The sequence below is a fragment of the Chrysochloris asiatica genome, unplaced genomic scaffold, assembly GCF_000296735.1.
Source record: "Chrysochloris asiatica unplaced genomic scaffold, ChrAsi1.0 scaffold00104, whole genome shotgun sequence".
Taxonomy (NCBI): domain Eukaryota; kingdom Metazoa; phylum Chordata; class Mammalia; order Afrosoricida; family Chrysochloridae; genus Chrysochloris; species Chrysochloris asiatica.
In genome coordinates this window covers 10,289,024-10,306,370 of record NW_006408622.1, presented here as the reverse complement: position 1 = coordinate 10,306,370, position 17,347 = coordinate 10,289,024, and the positions used below count along the sequence as shown (strand labels likewise).

At 47.3% G+C, this 17,347-nt stretch overlaps 2 protein-coding genes across 2 annotated transcripts in view; both read left to right on the top strand.

Moving 5' to 3' along the window:
- Positions 1–5,358: 5,358 nt before the first annotated feature.
- On the top strand, positions 5,359–7,544 carry ETV2 (ets variant 2). Its single transcript, XM_006867357.1, is given in 4 exon segments — positions 5,359–5,428; positions 5,521–5,598; positions 6,998–7,110; positions 7,344–7,544. Coding segments are annotated over 4 exon segments (462 nt in total).
- A 3,515-nt stretch (positions 7,545–11,059) lies between these two features.
- LOC102826397 (cytochrome c oxidase subunit 6B1-like) overlaps positions 11,060–17,347 on the top strand; it is a 10,442-nt gene continuing 4,154 nt past the window's right edge. The window contains exons 1-2 of the mRNA XM_006867356.1: positions 11,060–11,165; positions 13,184–13,284. Coding sequence (XP_006867418.1) covers positions 11,060–11,165; positions 13,184–13,284 — 207 coding nt within the window. The remainder of the gene's footprint in view (positions 11,166–13,183; positions 13,285–17,347) is intronic.

Sequence of the window (17,347 nt, the reverse complement as noted above, 5' to 3'; positions counted from 1 at the left end):
GTTTTCAAGGAGTGGCTGGTGAGCTTGAACTGCTAACCCATAGCGACCCTGTATAGGGTTTTCAAGGAGTGGCTGGTGAGCTTGAACTGCTAACCTTGCAGTCCTGTGCATTAACCCACAGCGCCACTCCAGGACTCGTGTTTGGGGCTGCCTTTTGTGTTAGCATAGTCCAGTGACATCTAGGAGATAGACATGGTGCCAGACAGTGACAGCCAGAGTCCTCATGTTAAAATGGTGCGCAGGGAGCTCTGGTAGCGTAGAGGTTACAAGTCAGGCTGCTATAGTTCGAAACTACCAGTGGTTCCACGGCAGAAAGATGAGACTTTCTGCTCCCGTAAAAATTTACCACCTCAGAAACCCTATACAGGGTTGCTATGAGTTGGAACTGATTCCACATCACAGAACCTACCAATCAAGGGTGCTGTAGGAACTCTGAAGAGAAGTCTGACCCCACTGGGTATCAAAGAAGGCTTCCTGGCCACCACCAAGACTATCTCATTCTGTCATTCTGTCTCTCCTGGTCTCTGTAGCTCTCCCCCTCTAGATCTCCCAGTGTTGTCTGTCATCCCTGCCTCCCCCTTTCTCTATGTGTGAGTTTCTGTTTCTCTGTCTCCTCTCTCTCAGAGTCTCTGCAAGTGTCCCTCTGTGTCAGCCTCTGGATCTTCTCTTCCAACTCTGTCTTAAAGTTGGTGGAGAAACTGGCAATGCCTGGGGGCTCTGTGGCTCACCTAACGGGGCACAGGAGGACTTCAAAGAACTCATGGAAAATCCCATCGATCTTTTGTATTATTATTAAAGTTTTTATTGTGAATTGAGTGATAGTTTACATGGGAGAACATCAGTTTTACACTCATTGTTTCATTGCAATGATTATAATCTTCGGGCATCGTTCAGCAGTATTTGCTTCTATTCCCTCTGGTGTTTTTTTTGGGGGGGGAGGGGATCCATTCATTATCTTTCATTCCATATTTTTCATGAACTTTCTGAAACCCTCTGTTGCATGCCAGCCCCGTCCAACTACTGTGTGGCCCTCTGCTTCCCCAGTTTGGTGTTTGTCTGCCTGTCAGGGCCTTGAATGCCAGGGTAAGAGTTTAGGTTTAATCCAGAAGGCAAAAGCAAGGCCCAGGAAGCAGAGAGCAGTTTCACCAGGAAGCTGGCATCTCAGATCTGCACTTCAGAAGAGATGGTTAGGTTTCTGGAGGAGGTTGGGGTAGAGACCTGCCGGAGGAAGAACATTGCAAGTTAAGAACATGGGGGGTCAGGCTGGGACTCTCCTGGGGACATAGCCATCAGGACCCCTCATTGAGAAGAGGCCAGTTGGGAAGTACTTGGTGGGGGTGTCTCTCAAGGAAGGCGATCACCCAGGTCTCAGAATTCCTTCTGCTCCTTTCTTTCTCCCTTCCGGCCCCACTCTGACATCACATTTTCCAGTCTGACCTCAGGGTCAGAGGGGTGAGGCCCTCCCTCCCCAACAGGAAATGCTCTCCAGTCCCCTCCCACCTGAGTTAGACCACCCAGCCCCAGGACCCACACCATACCCCGTCACTAACTACCCTGTCCCAGACCCCTCCCATTCCCTGCTATTAGGGGGGCAAGGAAGGAGACAGGAAGAGAATAATACCAGAAAGGAGGGTTTTAAATGTGTCCACAGCAGTCCTCCTGGGAATAGGGAGGAAAAGAGATAAGGAGAGTCTAGAGGTGGGGTGGGGCTGAGACAGATGGGCAGAGGTGGAAAGGACACATGCAGGGAGGGAGAGAGGTGGAGAGGAGAACTAAAGGCAAAGAGAAGACAAGAACCAGTCAGAAATGGTACAAGAAGAAGGGAGATGGAGAGGAAGAACACTGCAGAGAGATGGAGACAGAAGACAGGAGGGGAGGGGAGAGGGGAAGACTGAGAGATGGTGAATGATCTCGGGGTGGGGTGGGGCCTCAGATGAGCAGAGATTGAGACTTGTCATGGAAGATTGGGTGGCAAGAGCTCACTGGAGTCAGGTCTAGGACAACTGACTCATATCTGATGGGACCAAAGGGGGAGAGACAGCTGGAGATAACACAGGCAGAAAAGAAGCCAGACCCTCATTCCAGACCAGAAAATGTGATGTCAGAGTGGGGTAGTAAGGGGGACAGATGGGAGCAGAAGAATCTGAGCCCCTCTGGAGAGGAGGCCTGGGACTGGTCAGGACTCCCTCATGCTTCTGTGGTTAAATGGAAAGAGGGACCAGTGATGCCTTAGGTCCTGTGGATCCCCCAACTCTAGATCCTTCTGTAAAATGGACAATCCCCTAATATGCATGTAAACACTGGACAATAAATACAGAAGACTTAGGAACTGACACCTTTGAACAATGGTGCTGTTGAAGAGTGTTGATTATACTTGTTGTTAAGTGCAGTCGAGTCAGTTCCAACCCATAGTGACCCTGGATAGGGTTTCCGAGAAACAGCTGGTGAGCTTGAACCATCAACCTTGCGGTTCCAACTCATATTACAGTCAGCCCGTTAGTCCACAGCATCACAACAGAATTCCATTGATAATACTACAAACTGCCAAAGAAATGAGTAATCTGTCTTGGAAGAAGTACTGCCATGGGGGAGCAGTTAACCTTTCATTTCAGGAACAGATGATCCCGGGATCATCAAGAAGGAAGAGCATGAGTGGAGAGTGAGACCCTACCTAGACAAACAGTGACAGCAGAGACAGAGCAGAGGGGGTGGCAGGGAGAGACAGAGCAGCTTCAGGCTCTAGGTCCATGGACTGAGAAAGGCTGGTTTGCAGAATGTGCCCTTAGGACATTTAAATGAAGAAATTTTTTGTTGTTGTTTTCTATGTGTACATCAAATATTTTTGCTTTGTTCATTTGTGAAATACAAGATGTAAAAGGGAAACCACAGGGAGGAAGTAGGAGAACTGTTGTTGCAGGGAGGGGACTGTATTCACTGAGATGAAACAAAGCGTATAATTTGTTGAATGTAAAGCTGGTGATCTTGTCTGTTAACCTTTACTCAATTCACAAGGACAACAAAAAATTAAATACGTATGTAACAGGGAAGAAGATGAGGAATATAAAGGAACTCTTTGTGCTACTTTTATTTAGGTGCTATATAAAAGTAAATGTTTATGTAAAAAAATTCTCATTTAAATAATGAAAAACATAAAACGTACAACTAGACTGCTCCATAGAAGCAGTGGTGGCAGAACTTTGTCTCCTGTGCTTTGGGTATGTTATCAGGAGGGGCCAGACCCTGGAGAAGGACATTATGTTTGATGTTGCAAACCATGGTATTTTTAATAACCTCATATGCATACGAAAGCTGGACAGTGAATAAGGAAGACTGTAGAAGAACTGATGCATTTGAGTTATGAGGTTGGAGGAAAATATTGAAAGTACCACGGACTGCCAAAAGAACCAAGAGATCTATGTTGGAAACAGTATAGCCAGAATGCTCCCTGGAAGCCAGGATGGCCAGATTACGTCTCATACTTCAGACATATAATCAGTATTTAATATTCTCCACCAATACCAGAAGAAGAATATCATTGGATACTTGGAGAAGAATACCATTTTTGGCAAAATGGAGGGTCAGAGAAATAGAGGAAGACCCCAACAAGATGGATTGGCACAGTGGCAGCAGCGATGAGCTCAAATGTAGCAATAATTGTGAGATTGGTGCAGGACCGGGCAGTGTTTCATTCTACTGTGCATAGAGTCACTGAGAGGGTACCGACTTGATGGCACCTAACAACGACAATACATCAGAACTGAGACTGGAAGACACCAAGAACAACAAAATGAACAGAAGAATGTTGCATCTCACTCTTCTCCCTTCCACTCCCTCCCTCCCTCCTTACTCACCTTCAACTTTGGGATTCTGGAGAAGGTGCTTCGATGAGAAGCTGCCTTCCCGTAATAGTTACAAGATGAAAAAAAAAATGGCATGTGGTTAATAACTGAATGTGGGTGAATACTGGGAAATGTCCCTAGAAAGTTAGGTTCTTTTTAATGGTCAGTATTATTTATCTATTAACACCCAGTTAAATTTTAATTCCAGATAATTTCTTAGTATAAGTCTATCTGAAATCTTGTATGTGTGTGTGTAGATGCTGCATGTATGCATGCATTTTTACTTTGATGCTGAATTCTTTGAAGAAAGATACAGACATCCTAACACTCCGCTTCTGAATGCCTCAGTATTCCTCTCTTAACGGAGACATCTTTCATAGTATAACACCATCATCACATGGAAATCATTTTGATATTTTATTCAATTCACGCTGAACTTTCTCTTGTTGTTCCAAACTGTCTATTGTAACATGGAAGGCTATGGAATCTTCAGTTGAAAAGAGGAAGCTTGCCTTAATTCCCCCTTCAGGAAATGCAGGTCAGAATAGTTAACTGCCTCTTAAAAAGAATTAAATGAAGGCACACATGATTGTTGAGCAAGACGCTCCCAGTAAAATGCTAGGAATTGCTGTGTGTCAGATTCAACTCAATGGCACTTAACAATTACTATTACTGTTATTCCTTATGTTATTATAATTGCCATTCCTAGGGAGCAGCCCCAGAACATGCTCCCCTAAATCTTAGAAGGGAGAACTCAGCATGGTAGGGTTTCTCCGTGCTCTATACCCCACCCCATCCTAGTTACCCCAGCGGATTGTGACGTTGACCAGCGGGGTGATGGGGAGGGGGAATGACCGGAAATCTCACTTCCTGTTGCAGATAAGCCAGGCTCAGCCTAGCCCACCCCAGACCCACTCCACCCCAGACCCTCTCCGCCCGCCCCTCCCATCCCCCGCCACCATGTTGCATTATCAAGAACCCAAAACGGAGGCCTTGTACACTAAGTCCCCTGCCTTGCCCGCCCCCCATGACCCAGTGCCATATCCCATACCCCCAGTAAGGTAGTCCCTAAACTTGACGTCAGGCTCAAGCTGCCCCTGCAGAATTACAGCCCCAAAGACATGGGGGTAGGCATCCATCCTAAAGGCTGGGGGCACACGACTCGGCCCTGCCTCCACCTTTGCAACTCGACCCTGCTGCAACCCCCAGCTCTGACGTCTCGGAAAATTCCCCCCCTGCCGAGGCCTGGTGGGGAGGGGGTGCATGGTATGAAATGGGGCTGAGACCCCTGGCTTAGGAGCAGAGGGTCCTGTCAGAGGTGAGCGAAGAGCTGGAGACTGAATACTTGGGTCTCTGGCTGAAGAGGTGCCTGGGTCTAAGCGTATGGAGGCCTGAGGGAAATTCTCCAGGGTCCTAGGTAAGGGAGGGTGGTGGTCCAGATTCCAGGGTCCCTAAGAACTACCAGCTCACCCGTTGCCCTTTCTAGTTTTCCGGGCTCAGAACATTCAGAGGCACCATCATGGATTTGCTGAACTGGGACGAAGTATCACTGCAGGAAGTGTCCCCTGGGAACGGGCTTTTTAGGCAGGGTAGGTTGCTGGAGCTTGAAAGGTGGGGAGGATGTCCAAGAGGAGACCTCTACTGACCCTTGAATGGGCCCTAACCACCTTACTACCTGCAGGAGGAACCGAACTTGGCTTCTATTTCCCTGAATCGGCACTCCAAGGGGACAAGCAGACAGCAGAGACTTGCTGGAAAGGTGGCTGGCTGTAGGCTGGGACCAGGGTGCTGGGGTGCTGGTGTCTGTGTGGGGAGGGGTCCGCCTGCTTGAACTCCTAAGGGTGGGGGAGAAGTCCCTCTGAGTCCTAGGTCTAAGTGAGTAGAGGCTGGATCTTACAGTGGGGGTGCCACTCTTCCCTAAATTCAGCTATGCCTTTACCCCTCCACAGGGCACCCACAGTTGGATTGGGGCTCTGCCTTACCGCCCCCAGAAGCTCCTTGGGGAACGGGTAAGTGTTTGTGGAAAGGTGAGGGTAGGAAGAAACTGGGGGTGCTGACGCACCGCGCCTGGAGGTTCGGATTCCCAGATCACTGAAGGGAAACGGAGCTGAACTGGAGATGTTTGTCTTCAAGGTGGCGTGATCTGGGTCAGGGTAGCTGCTTCCTCCACCCCAAGGAGTGAGAGCCCGGGACTAGAACCTTCAGGGGCTGACAGTTTAGACCTCTAGAACGTCAAAGGCGCCTGTGGGCCGTGACACTTGAGGTCTCTTCACTAGGAATCTCTTCCTCCTCACAGAACCCACCCCTCAGGCCCTTGTGTGGTCAGGAGACTGGAAGGATCTCGGCTCCGACCCTTGGAGTCCCGCCTCCCAGGTCCTGCACCCGGCCGGCCCCGGCCTGGGCTCCACCCACTTCGCGGGCTCGGAAGGAGTGGTGGACCAGAACTGTACCACCAGCGCTGAAGCGGCCCCTTTGTGGTCACCGGCCCAAGCTCCCGGGAGCATCTCCAGCTGGGACTGCTCGATCTATCCGGACAGCGCCACCTACCGGGCCAAGGATCTCAGCCAAGAACTGAGCTCAGACTATACCTTTTCGTGGGGCAGGACTGCGGACTTGGATTGTACCACCTCCTGGGCCCAGGGACTGCAGACGGATTGCACTACCTCTGCCAAGGGGTACCAGAGTTCAGTCCGTACTACTTTCTCAGAACCGAATCAGCAGTCGGACCGTACCACTTTGACTTGTTACCCCAAAACTAACCACCGAGGTGAGATCCTTAAAGACATAATCAGGGAGGGAGCCCAGCGTGAGTGCTGTGAGAAGGGGGCCTAAGGTCTTAAGGGAGAGAGCCCAGGAAATACTTTGTCGGCAGGCTAAGATACCTTAGTGCTTGCGGGAGATGGCCGAAAGTCAGATTCTGGTAGCCTTTTAGGGAGGGAGCGGGTTGGAACCCAGGCTCCAAGGGACACCTATATCTGAGAGGTAGGGAAACTAAACTCCTAAATCACCGACACGGGGAGATGGGAGGAAAGGACTGCTTTTCAAGGTCGATTCTCTTTCGGATCCCCTTTAACGAGAACTCCAGCCTTGGGTCCTCTAGCTGGAAGGCGTGGCCTGGGGCCAGGAAAACTGAGTGTTCACCTGCCTTCCTGTCTCAGGTCCTATTCAGCTGTGGCAGTTCCTATTGGAGCTGCTCCGGGATGGGGCTCGTAGCAGCTGCATCCGTTGGACGGGCAACAGCCGCGAGTTCCAGCTGTGCGACCCCAAAGAGGTTGGGCCGCTCCCCAACCCCACCTGCCCAAACCCCGCCCAGTCTCCTCCAGTTTCATCCGGCCCTGCCTTTCCCTCACTAGACCCCTCCGAACCTTTGGGGAGCCCGATTCCCGTCGGTACCCCAGCCTTAAAGTCATCTCGTCAGTTCGGGCCCGCCTAACAGTGGTTAGAGCCTTCCCCAACCCCGCCCCCAGACTCGCCCTCTCTGAGTAAGCCCCGCCTCTGCCCCAGGTGGCGCGACTGTGGGGCGAGCGGAAGAGGAAGCCGGGCATGAATTACGAAAAGTTGAGCCGAGGTCTACGCTACTACTACCGCCGAGACATCGTCCTCAAGAGCGGTGGGCGCAAGTACACTTACCGCTTCGGAGCCCGCGTGCCGGATCTAGCCTAGCTGGATCGTGCTGCTTGGGGACAGGGAGCAGTGACCCAATAAAAATATCCTGTCAAACCGTTGCGTGTGTTGGTCTGCATCCTTTCCACTAACTCTAGGGAGCCTATGTGTGCACCACCACACTCACACCCTCCCCGTCCGTGCTGAGTAATCATCAGACATAACAGACTCTGTTATGGTGCCGTGTGTCAAGGACTCAGGTCTAGTCCCTATGGCCTACTATGCCTGCCTTGTATTGGGGCACGTAAAGGAGTCAGGTCCAATCATTAATTTGTGACTTTTCCTAATGTCGCCCTTGAAGAGAACGTAGAGAAGACTCACTGTGAGTGAGGACTTTGGTTTTTACTGAGTCAGACCAGAAACCAAGGGAGAGTTCTGGACTGACGGGGAAAGTAATCTGTTCCAGGTGTTAACGGGGTCCTCCCATAAGGAGCTCTGGTAGCGTAGTGGTTATGAGCTGGGCTGCCAACCTCAAGGTCAGCAGTTCGAAACTACCTGCGGTTCCGCGGGAGAATGATGTCCCGGAAACCCTGTGCTGGGTCACTGTATTTACCAACATCAACAAAATCTGACTTGAATGGGTTGATTGCAGAGGGCAGCAGGAAGCTAGGAGGGAGCAGGCTACTGCAATAGTTCAGGTGACAGAGATTCTGAATATATTTTTTAAGAACTATTTCTGCCAGGGCTTTTGCAGACCCAAGTCTTAACTCTTAGTCTCTTCTTGAGTGATTTTGGTTTCTTAGCCACCCACATCTTTATTTATTTGTGCCTCAAGTTTGGAAAGAGGTGATGCGTAGGCAGGCGGTGTCTGGGTCAAAACGTGATTGAGTAACACTGGGGAAGGAATTGGTTTGTTTTCAATACTCTTAACAAATGGCCCCGTAATAATTATAATGAAGGTTGCGATTTTTTTGTTTTGTTCACTGATGTTATCCCCAAAATTTATAGAAACACCTGGCACAGGGTTGTGGTTGTTAGGTGCCATGGAGTCGGTCGGTACCGACTCATAGCGACCCTAGGAATAACAGAACTAAACAATGCCCTCACAATTGTTGCCACGCTTGAGCCCATTGATGCTGCCACTTTGCCAATCCATCTCGCTGGGGATCTTCCTTTTTTTCTCTGATCCTCCACCTTACCAAATATGAAATCCTTCTCCAGCGACTGCTCCCTCTTGACAATATGTCCGAAGTATAAGAGACGAAGTTTGGCCATCCTGGCCTCCAAGGAGTTACGGTGTTGGAGGAAAATATTGAAAGTGCCATGGGCTGTCAAAAGAACCAACAGATCTGTGTTGGAAGAAGTGCAGCCAGAGTGCTCCTTGGCACACGGCAAGTGCTCAATAAGTAAACGTGCTTTAAATCCTTAAATAAACATACTTTTCATGGGATATTCTCCCCCAGGCTTGTTCTCCAGCCAGACCCGGACCCAGAACTATCTTCTTCAGACAAAGTCAGCGAAGTGTTGAGAACCGTGCGTGATTACACGCACTCCGAGCCCCACTTCAGAGCCTTCCTAAGTGCCGCGCAAGCTCACGATTGGGTTGGGAGTAATGATAAATAGAAGTCAACCCAATAGGATGTCGGAGTTCTGTGAATGGGCGGGTCCAGGGCGACTTCCAGGCACCGCCGCCCCATGGGCGCTCTAGCCCCGCGGAAGCCTCCTCTGTGCTTCGCCTTGCTCCACTTCCGGCAGGCTTTAATTCCGCTTCCGGTCCGTGGCAGGCACCTTTTCTGAGGGTCACATTGAGCTGCCAGCGTTTTCAGGGGCGTCTTTAGGTGAGTATGGCGGGCACGGGAACCTAGGACCCCAGCCTATGGACTGAGAAATCAGATCCCAGCTTCCCCGAGAACAGAATAAGGCTTTCGGCCTGTGGCGTGGGGACCCCCCTGTGTGTCTGTCTGGGACACTGTTCTGTTGATACTAATAGCTAACATTCTGTAGTGCTTTTTAAATGCCAGGCAACGTTCTAAACAATTTGCTTTTATTAATTCATTTAATTCTTCCTCCGGCCTTGAGAGGTAGAGAGGGCCTTTTGACAGTGAGGAAACAGAGGCTCAGAGATGTTAAGCGACGTAGTCGAGTTCACACAGCGACCAGGATTTGGAAGCTGTAGTTTGGATGTTTGGATTGCAGTGCTTTGAAGCTCCAGGCTGCAGGCACCACCTCCCGGGCCTTGTCTGGACGGCTGCACAGTTCTTATGATATCTGACTCCTTCGCCCCCTTGGACGTGGGAAGAGTCACAGCGTCACCCCCAAATACCAGTTCGAGATCGCGCTCGAATGAAGCTACTCTTATTTCTATCCGTCTTTATCCCATCGGATGGTGTTTTACATCCCCCTCCCCACTTCTTCTCCGAACGTCTATTCGGGTGCTCTAGACCCCCCCCCCCACTACTGCTGCAGTCCCTTGAGAATTGAATAAGGGGGGGGGTGTCTGTGAACCTCGATGTAATCTAATCCACGACTCCTCAATTTCTCTGCAATTCAGAGGCGGTTTCTGGAAGATTCCCAGGCTAAAACTGCTCCAGCTCTAGAGACAGGATAGCATACGTTTTTCACATGAGTCCACAGAGTTTGTAGTAATTAATTGGGGAAGGAGGGGAGAATGGTGTCTCTACTTTTATACAGATCTTAACATTTCCATTAGAATAAAGGCAGTAACCTCAGTGGTATTGGTGGCACCTATAATTTTGTCACCAACTGAAATCACAGATACTACTGTATCCCATTACAGTTATTGCATATATGATTTTCATTCATAATTACTTTAAAATTGTGATCGTTAATTAATTACAGTAAAATACCAGGAGACTAAAGAAAATTCATGGGGAAATGCCATTACCTTTCCATTGATTTTTTTTTTTTTTTATGAACTTTTTGAAACTCCCTCATATAGATAGTTTTCATTGTGATTTCGTGCATTCAGAATACATTTAAACATTCTGGGATGAGATTAAGAACCTTTGCAGTGGAGGGAAGGAACCCTGGTAGTGCAGTGGTTAAGTGCTTGTCTGGCAGCCAAAAGGTCAGCACTTTGAATCCACCAGCTTCTTTGCAAGAGAAGGATGAGGCCTTCATTTCATGAAGATGACATCCTTGGAAACCGTATGGGGCACTTCTTTGTCCTTTAGAGTCACTGAGTCAGAATTGACTTAGTGACAATGTGTTGGTTTGGGGCATTATAGGGTATACCTATGATTTTGTGCAGTACCCCACAGCTTGTAAGCTCTGTGACCTTGGGAAGTCCCTTTAGTACTCTCTTCCCTCATTGATGAAATAGAGATGGTTACAGTTTCTGCCTTACAGAGTGGCTGTTCCAAGCAGAGTGTAGAAAGGCACCTGGCATGTGGTCCCCAGTGTATTCTTTTGGGAGCAGGTCTGCTTTTGCTAAGGAGTTCCCCTAGCCCTGCTGTGACTCCCACACCCCGGGGTGTGGCTTTGCCATGTCTCTGCATTCTTCTGTCTGGGCCTGGGTGAGCTGACATTGCCATGCCTGGGCGCCCCAGAGTGGCCCTACCAATCCGCCCATCCCCTTTCTTGCAGGAGTCACTACCATGGCAGAAGACATCAAGAGCAAAATCAGAAACTACCGAACTGCCCCTTTTGACAGCCGCTTCCCTAACCAGAACCAAACCAGGAACTGCTGGCAGAACTACTTGGGTAAGCAGAGCATGGTGGTGGGAGAGTGCAGGTCTTCCCTGGGTCTCATGCCTCAAATCACTCACCCCCCTCTGCCCCTTCCGGGGTCCCATACATCCTAACCCTGGCCCCAGATCCTCTTTACCTCTGGAAGGCTCGCCTCCCTCATCACTAACTTTGTCCAGGGTCGGCCAGGATCAGACGTCAAGTTTTGTTTTGCTTTATATTTATTAAGATTTAGAAGGGAGTTCACAGAGCAAATGGGTTTTCTATTCAACATTTCATCCACGTTTTGTTTTGTGACATTGACTGTAGTCCCCACAGTGTCCCAGCGTTCTTCCCCACTTCCTCCCTGTGATTTATTTGCCACTGCCCGTCGTTCTCCCCTGACTCTTCCTGCCTTCTGAGCCCTATCCCTGGGCACATGCTGCCCTTTTGATCGCTTATGGTGGATTCTTCTAATGAGTGCTACCTCCCTGCTGCTGCTCACCATGTGGGCCTGGCTGTCGTTTGGCTGAAAGGTGATCCACAAGGGTGAGTTCAGTTCAGGCTTAAAGGGTGACTAGGGAATGTAGTCTCAGGGCTCCCACCAGCCTCTACCTAACCCCAGTAAACTTTGCCTTTTTTAAGAATTTTGAGTTTTGTTTCACATTTTTCTCCACTATATCAAGGACCTCCTATTATGGTCCCTTTTCAGCATGGTCAGCAGTGGTAGCTGGACACCATCTCGTTCTTCTGACCTCAGGGCCATGGAGGCTGGGGTTTATGTGGTCCATGAGCCCTTTGGACTTACTGCTTCCTTGGATCTTTGATTTTTTTTTTGGATCAGACATTCTGGTTTCTGCAGAACTGACTCAGCAGCAGTAGGTTTGGGATTTTTTTTTTTTTTTTGGTGTGTATGTGATCCATGTACAGAAAGTACATACAACACAAATACAGCTCCGTGAAGGGTTCTAAAGTGAACCCACATGACATACACACACACACATCACATCACACACACTGCGTGTCCTGTCTAGAACACAACCCTCCATTCTCCCCATAGAGGTGTAACTCCACCAGCAGCAGCCATATTTTTATTATCAAGTTTGTAAGTTTGCTTTTTACTGATCTCTGTAAGTACTCAATGTATTCTTTGTATTTGGATTTCTTTATTCACATGTTGAACATTTATCCATGCTGTGACATGTAGTTTGTCCATTTTCATTGTTGTGCCATATTCTACAGTTGATCTAGTCTATTCACGGACACTTGTGTGGTTTCCGAGACAGGGCTCTTGTGAATGAATGATGCTATCATTCTTATAAATGTAATCTAATGCCTGTGTGCAGGCTTCTCCGCCTCAACAATGTACCCCGGAATGGAATGCCTGGAGTGAATTCTTTTTTTTAATTAATTGCTGGCTTTTTAAAAATCAGTTTATCCCCCTCTTCCTGTCTTTCTTGATAGGACTGTAACATCATAACATCAAGGCCATCTTCCCTTCCCCTAATTTGATTCTGGACGTCCATAATTCCCACACATGTCCCTTGTGTTCCCCTGGAACCCCTGACCCCAGGATTTTCAAGTTGGATAGTAATTCTCAACCCCAAACCAAACCAGTTGCCATTAAGTTTAATTCCAATTCATGACAACCCGTGTATGTCAGATTAGAACTGCACTTTCATTAGCCTCTGGGTGGACTCAAACTACCAGTCTTTTGGTGAGTAGTCAAATATTTAACTGTTTCTGCCATCCAGAGACTTGTAATTCTCTAGGAGGTTGCAAAATCAATTTAATAAGTGTGCAGCATTTTTGTAGTACACTTGTAAAGGTTATGCATTCCTTAAAACTTCTACAAGCAGGCTTCCAAAAGGTCATGGAAAATGGAATCCTAAAAGAATGGAATTTTTCCACAAAATTTTTGAAGCCTCCTCATACTCCATATGTGTATGCATGCGTGCATTCATCTGGTGATGAGAAGAATTTCTCACTGTGAGTTTTGATCAGATGTGTTCCAGCCCTTGGGCTAGGCTGACTCGGAATCTTTTTCTTTACAGACTTCCACCGCTGCGAGAAGGCAATGACCGCCAAGGGGGGTGATGTCTCCGTGTGTGAGTGGTACCAGCGTGTGTACAAGTCCCTCTGCCCCTTATCCTGGGTATGTACCTCCTGCTAGGGCTTTGGTGTGTGTAGGGGTGGGGTCTCAGCAGAGGGGAGGTGATGACTTGGTGGGAGGAAGGAAAAGCTCTCACACTCTCCTTGGGGCTCCTAGGAGCCTTTCTCCTTCATAGAATCGCTTCCCTTCTGTCTTTTCACTGACGAATTCTCAACCAGTCGTGTTCTCTGCCAGGGCCGCCAGGCTACATTCATCTCACTCACGCATACAATGCATACTTGGTACCAGGTACTTGTCCCTGTGGAACTCATCATCTTGTACAATCCTGTCCTTTGTCATTATGAACATTGTAAAGCAGTGGTGTCCCCCAATATATCCATATCCCAAACATCTGATTCATCTGTTCCTTTTCTTTGTTTTCTTTTGCCAAAGGAGTTCAAAGCAAATCCCACATATGCTATTTCATCCCTACCTACTTCAATTTTGTTAAGTACCGTGGAGTCCGTTCCAACTCATAGTGACCCTGCAGAGGGTTTCCAAGGCTGTAAATCTTTATGGGAGCAGACCGCCTCATCTTTCTCCCGCGGAACTGCTGGTAGTTTTGAACTGCTGACCTTGAAGGTTGGCAGCCCAACTCGTAACCACTACTCTACGAGAGCTCCTTACCTACTTCAATTCGTACCTGTAAAAAAAACAAAACAAAACACAGGCCCTGTAATGTAGCCTGTTCTAAGCTGATCAGACACTTTGTCAGAATTCAGTATTCTTTGCTATGCCCTCGTTTTTTTTTTAATAAAAAATTTCCACTTGACGTTACCCTATTTCATCTAACATGAACCCTGTTAACTGCAAGACACATTTAGAGGTGTTAAAACCTTTTTAAGTTTTTCAAGTTTTAATGTAACAAGCATGCTAATTTCAGAGATTTGAACATTATAAAAGCATGTTTCTTATAATCCAAATAATGACAATTCCAGAAGTATTTGCTTTTGTTAAGTGCCATCAAGTTGACTCTGTCTCATAGTAACCCTATGTAGGCTTTCTGAGAAGCAGCTGGTGGGTTGGAATTGCCTACCTTTTGGTTAGCAGTCTAGTGTTTATCCTATAGCCCCACATGTAAATAAACCAAATGTGAGCAGTACAGAGTGGGAGCCTTCTGTGCTCTTTGGTCTCTCTCTCCTGAGGTGACTGATGTTAACGGATCCTGTTTTCTGTATGTAAGTTTATCCCACAGCCTACAGGAGGTTCTTTATGAATAACTCATACTATATATTCTGCTCTTCAACTGGCTTCTTTGACTTATCAGTGTTTGGTTTTTTATGACAGCGCAACCTTGTAAAGAGCAGCTGGTGGGTTTGAACCGCCATCCTATTGGATAGCAGTCCATTGCATATCTGACAGCGCCACACCAGGCCTCCTTTGGCAGCGCATATAGATCTGCCTTATTTTTCACAACTTATACGTGTTTTTATAAATGTCCCTTTTTGATGGTTATTACATTCCAATTTTTCAGTGTTTTAAGCATCCTTGATAGACATCTTTGGCTCATTTCCTTGGCTCTTGTTTTTTCTCTCATTTCTCTGGCCACACCATCTCAAGTGTCTTTGAATATTCTGTGCCGTCCATAATGGCTTCTTGTCCCTGAGTGGTGTCAGGTAACATAGCATGATTCCCACAGCATCTTCATCTAGCGCCAAGCCTGCGTTCACGCCATGGCATTGGGTGCATGCTGAGTAGGGTGTCAGGAAGCAGGCTCCCAGTCCCAGCACTGCTGAGTCTTAGGGTCTGGACCTGCCTTTATGAGGGGAGCATCAGATTGTGTGGGTCTTCCACTCAAGTGCTTCCCCTCACTGTTCCGTTCAGACTAGATATAAATGCAATCTGCACAGACCCCTTTATACCCAGCAGCCCTGCTGGCTTCAGTCCATAGGCTTTATGTAAATGAAAGCGAGCGGTTTTTTCATTCTTTGTTTTTTATAAGCAATGTTGTTGTTAAGTACTGTTGAATCGGTTCTGCCTCATAGCAACCCTGTAAAGGTTTCCAAGAAGCTGCTTGAATGGCTGACCTCGTGGTTCAAACAACCCTTGAAGACCAGTTACAAAACCACAGAAACCTTTATTAGACTAAATTATCAAATTGTACAGCTATTGTTTCTCAACATATGCTCCAGCTAGGTCTATACACTTCTGAAGGTAGTGCGTCCGTGTCTGTAACCCTTCCCTGAAGAATTCTGCACTCTTCCCTTTACACCACCTCAGAATGGCACTTTAGGGCATCCTTGAGGGACTCCAATCATGTTCCTTTTCAATGGAACCCTAGTAGCAGTAGTTTTTGACTTATCTTTGTATTACCACTTTATAGAAAGTAAGACAGCAGAAGACAGTGCCGGAAACTTTTCCTGACCTGACTGATAATTCATGACCTTTCCCAGGTGTTTCCTTGAGAGTCAGAGCTGGACTGCCTTGTTCCTCCAGATCTTACAAGTTTTCCATCTTTGACAGAGTGCGATCATACCACTTTTTATCACTCCTTATTTTGTGAAATATGTGTGAACTTTCCATCTGACAAGTTTCCTCCCTGTATAGCTTCTGGCTTTCAGTCTGTGTTTGTGTATGTGTATTTGTGTGTGTGTATATATACAGGGGGCCTTCAAAATGTATGTGGGAAAATGGAATGAGAAGATAGTAGCATTTTTCCATCCATTTTTTAACCCCCCTCATATATGCTGTTGGTGAGTGCTTGTCAAGTCGGCTTCAATTCATAGCAACCCTTTGTAGCATAGAAGGAAGCAATGCCTGGGCCTGCACTATCCTCACACCCTTGGCTTCCTTTGAGCTCCCTCCTTGTTGAAGCCACTGTTGTCAGCCCATCTTGTTGAGAATCTTCCTCTTTTTCACTAACCCTTTACTTTTCCAACCTTTAATGTCTTTCTCCATCAACAGATCCCTCCTAATAATCTGTTCAAAGGAACTGACAACATCCTGGTTTCTGAGGAGCAATCGGGCTATCCCTCTTCCCAGACACATTGGTTTGTCCTGGCAGCCCATGGTATACTCTCTTTAAGAATTTTTTTTATTAAAGTGAATTGAGTAAAGGTTTGCAGAGAAGCTCATCAGTTTAAACAAATCATACACTTTGTTTCATCTCAGTGATTGCAATCCCCTCTAGGCAACAACAGTGATCCCACTTCCTCTTTGTACTTGCTATTTCCGTTCCACCCACCTTCCTTAGGGAATTGTTGCCCTTTTGATCTTGAGTGATTGACCATGCAGTGGTGTGCAAACCTCATTAGTTGTCTACCCTATTTACCTATCTATTACTTGACTAAAAATTGAGCCTTAAGGGTGAGGTTCCTTCCAGACCTGAAGGGTGGTTCAGAAACCACCTGAGTCAGGTAAATGATGGTACATTTGTCTTGATGACCTTTCTGGAGAGCGTGTTTCTGTGACAGAATAAAGACCTTTAAGGTGTGTGGAAAATGAGTTGCAGAAGAACCAGTATAGTTGTTGGGGTTTTTTTTAGAGAGAGAGAGAGAGTGTGTGAGTGTGTTTGTGTGTGTGTGTGTGTGTGTGTAAATGGGCACATACGTGACACATCTTAGGGGCCAGCTACTTGCAGCACTGTACTTCCTGTGAGGTCAAAGATACTTAAAGGATGAGGTTGTTGTCAGGTGCCGTCGAGTTGGTTCCGACTTAGTAACCCTGAATCAGACGCTGCCAGGCCCTGTGCCTTCCTCACCACAGTTGTTAGGTTTGAGCCCATTGTTGTGTGTCTATGTCAATCCACCTTGCTGGGGGGCTTTCTCTTTTTCACTGTACCAAGCATGATGTATTCCGTCAGGGACTGGTCCCTCCTGATAATGTGTACGAACTATGAAAGAAGTCTTACCATCTTGGCTTCTAATGAGCATCCTGGCTGTACTTCTTCCCACATAGGTTTCTTGTTCTGGCACTCCATGGTACTTTTTTTTTTTTCACATTCAACAATTCATATAACTTGTTTCATTACATTGATTATAATCCCCTCCATATACCATCACTTAAAAGTATTTCTCTTTATCCACTTTAGCTTTTTTTTTAAAAAACACACAAACAAAAAAAACCC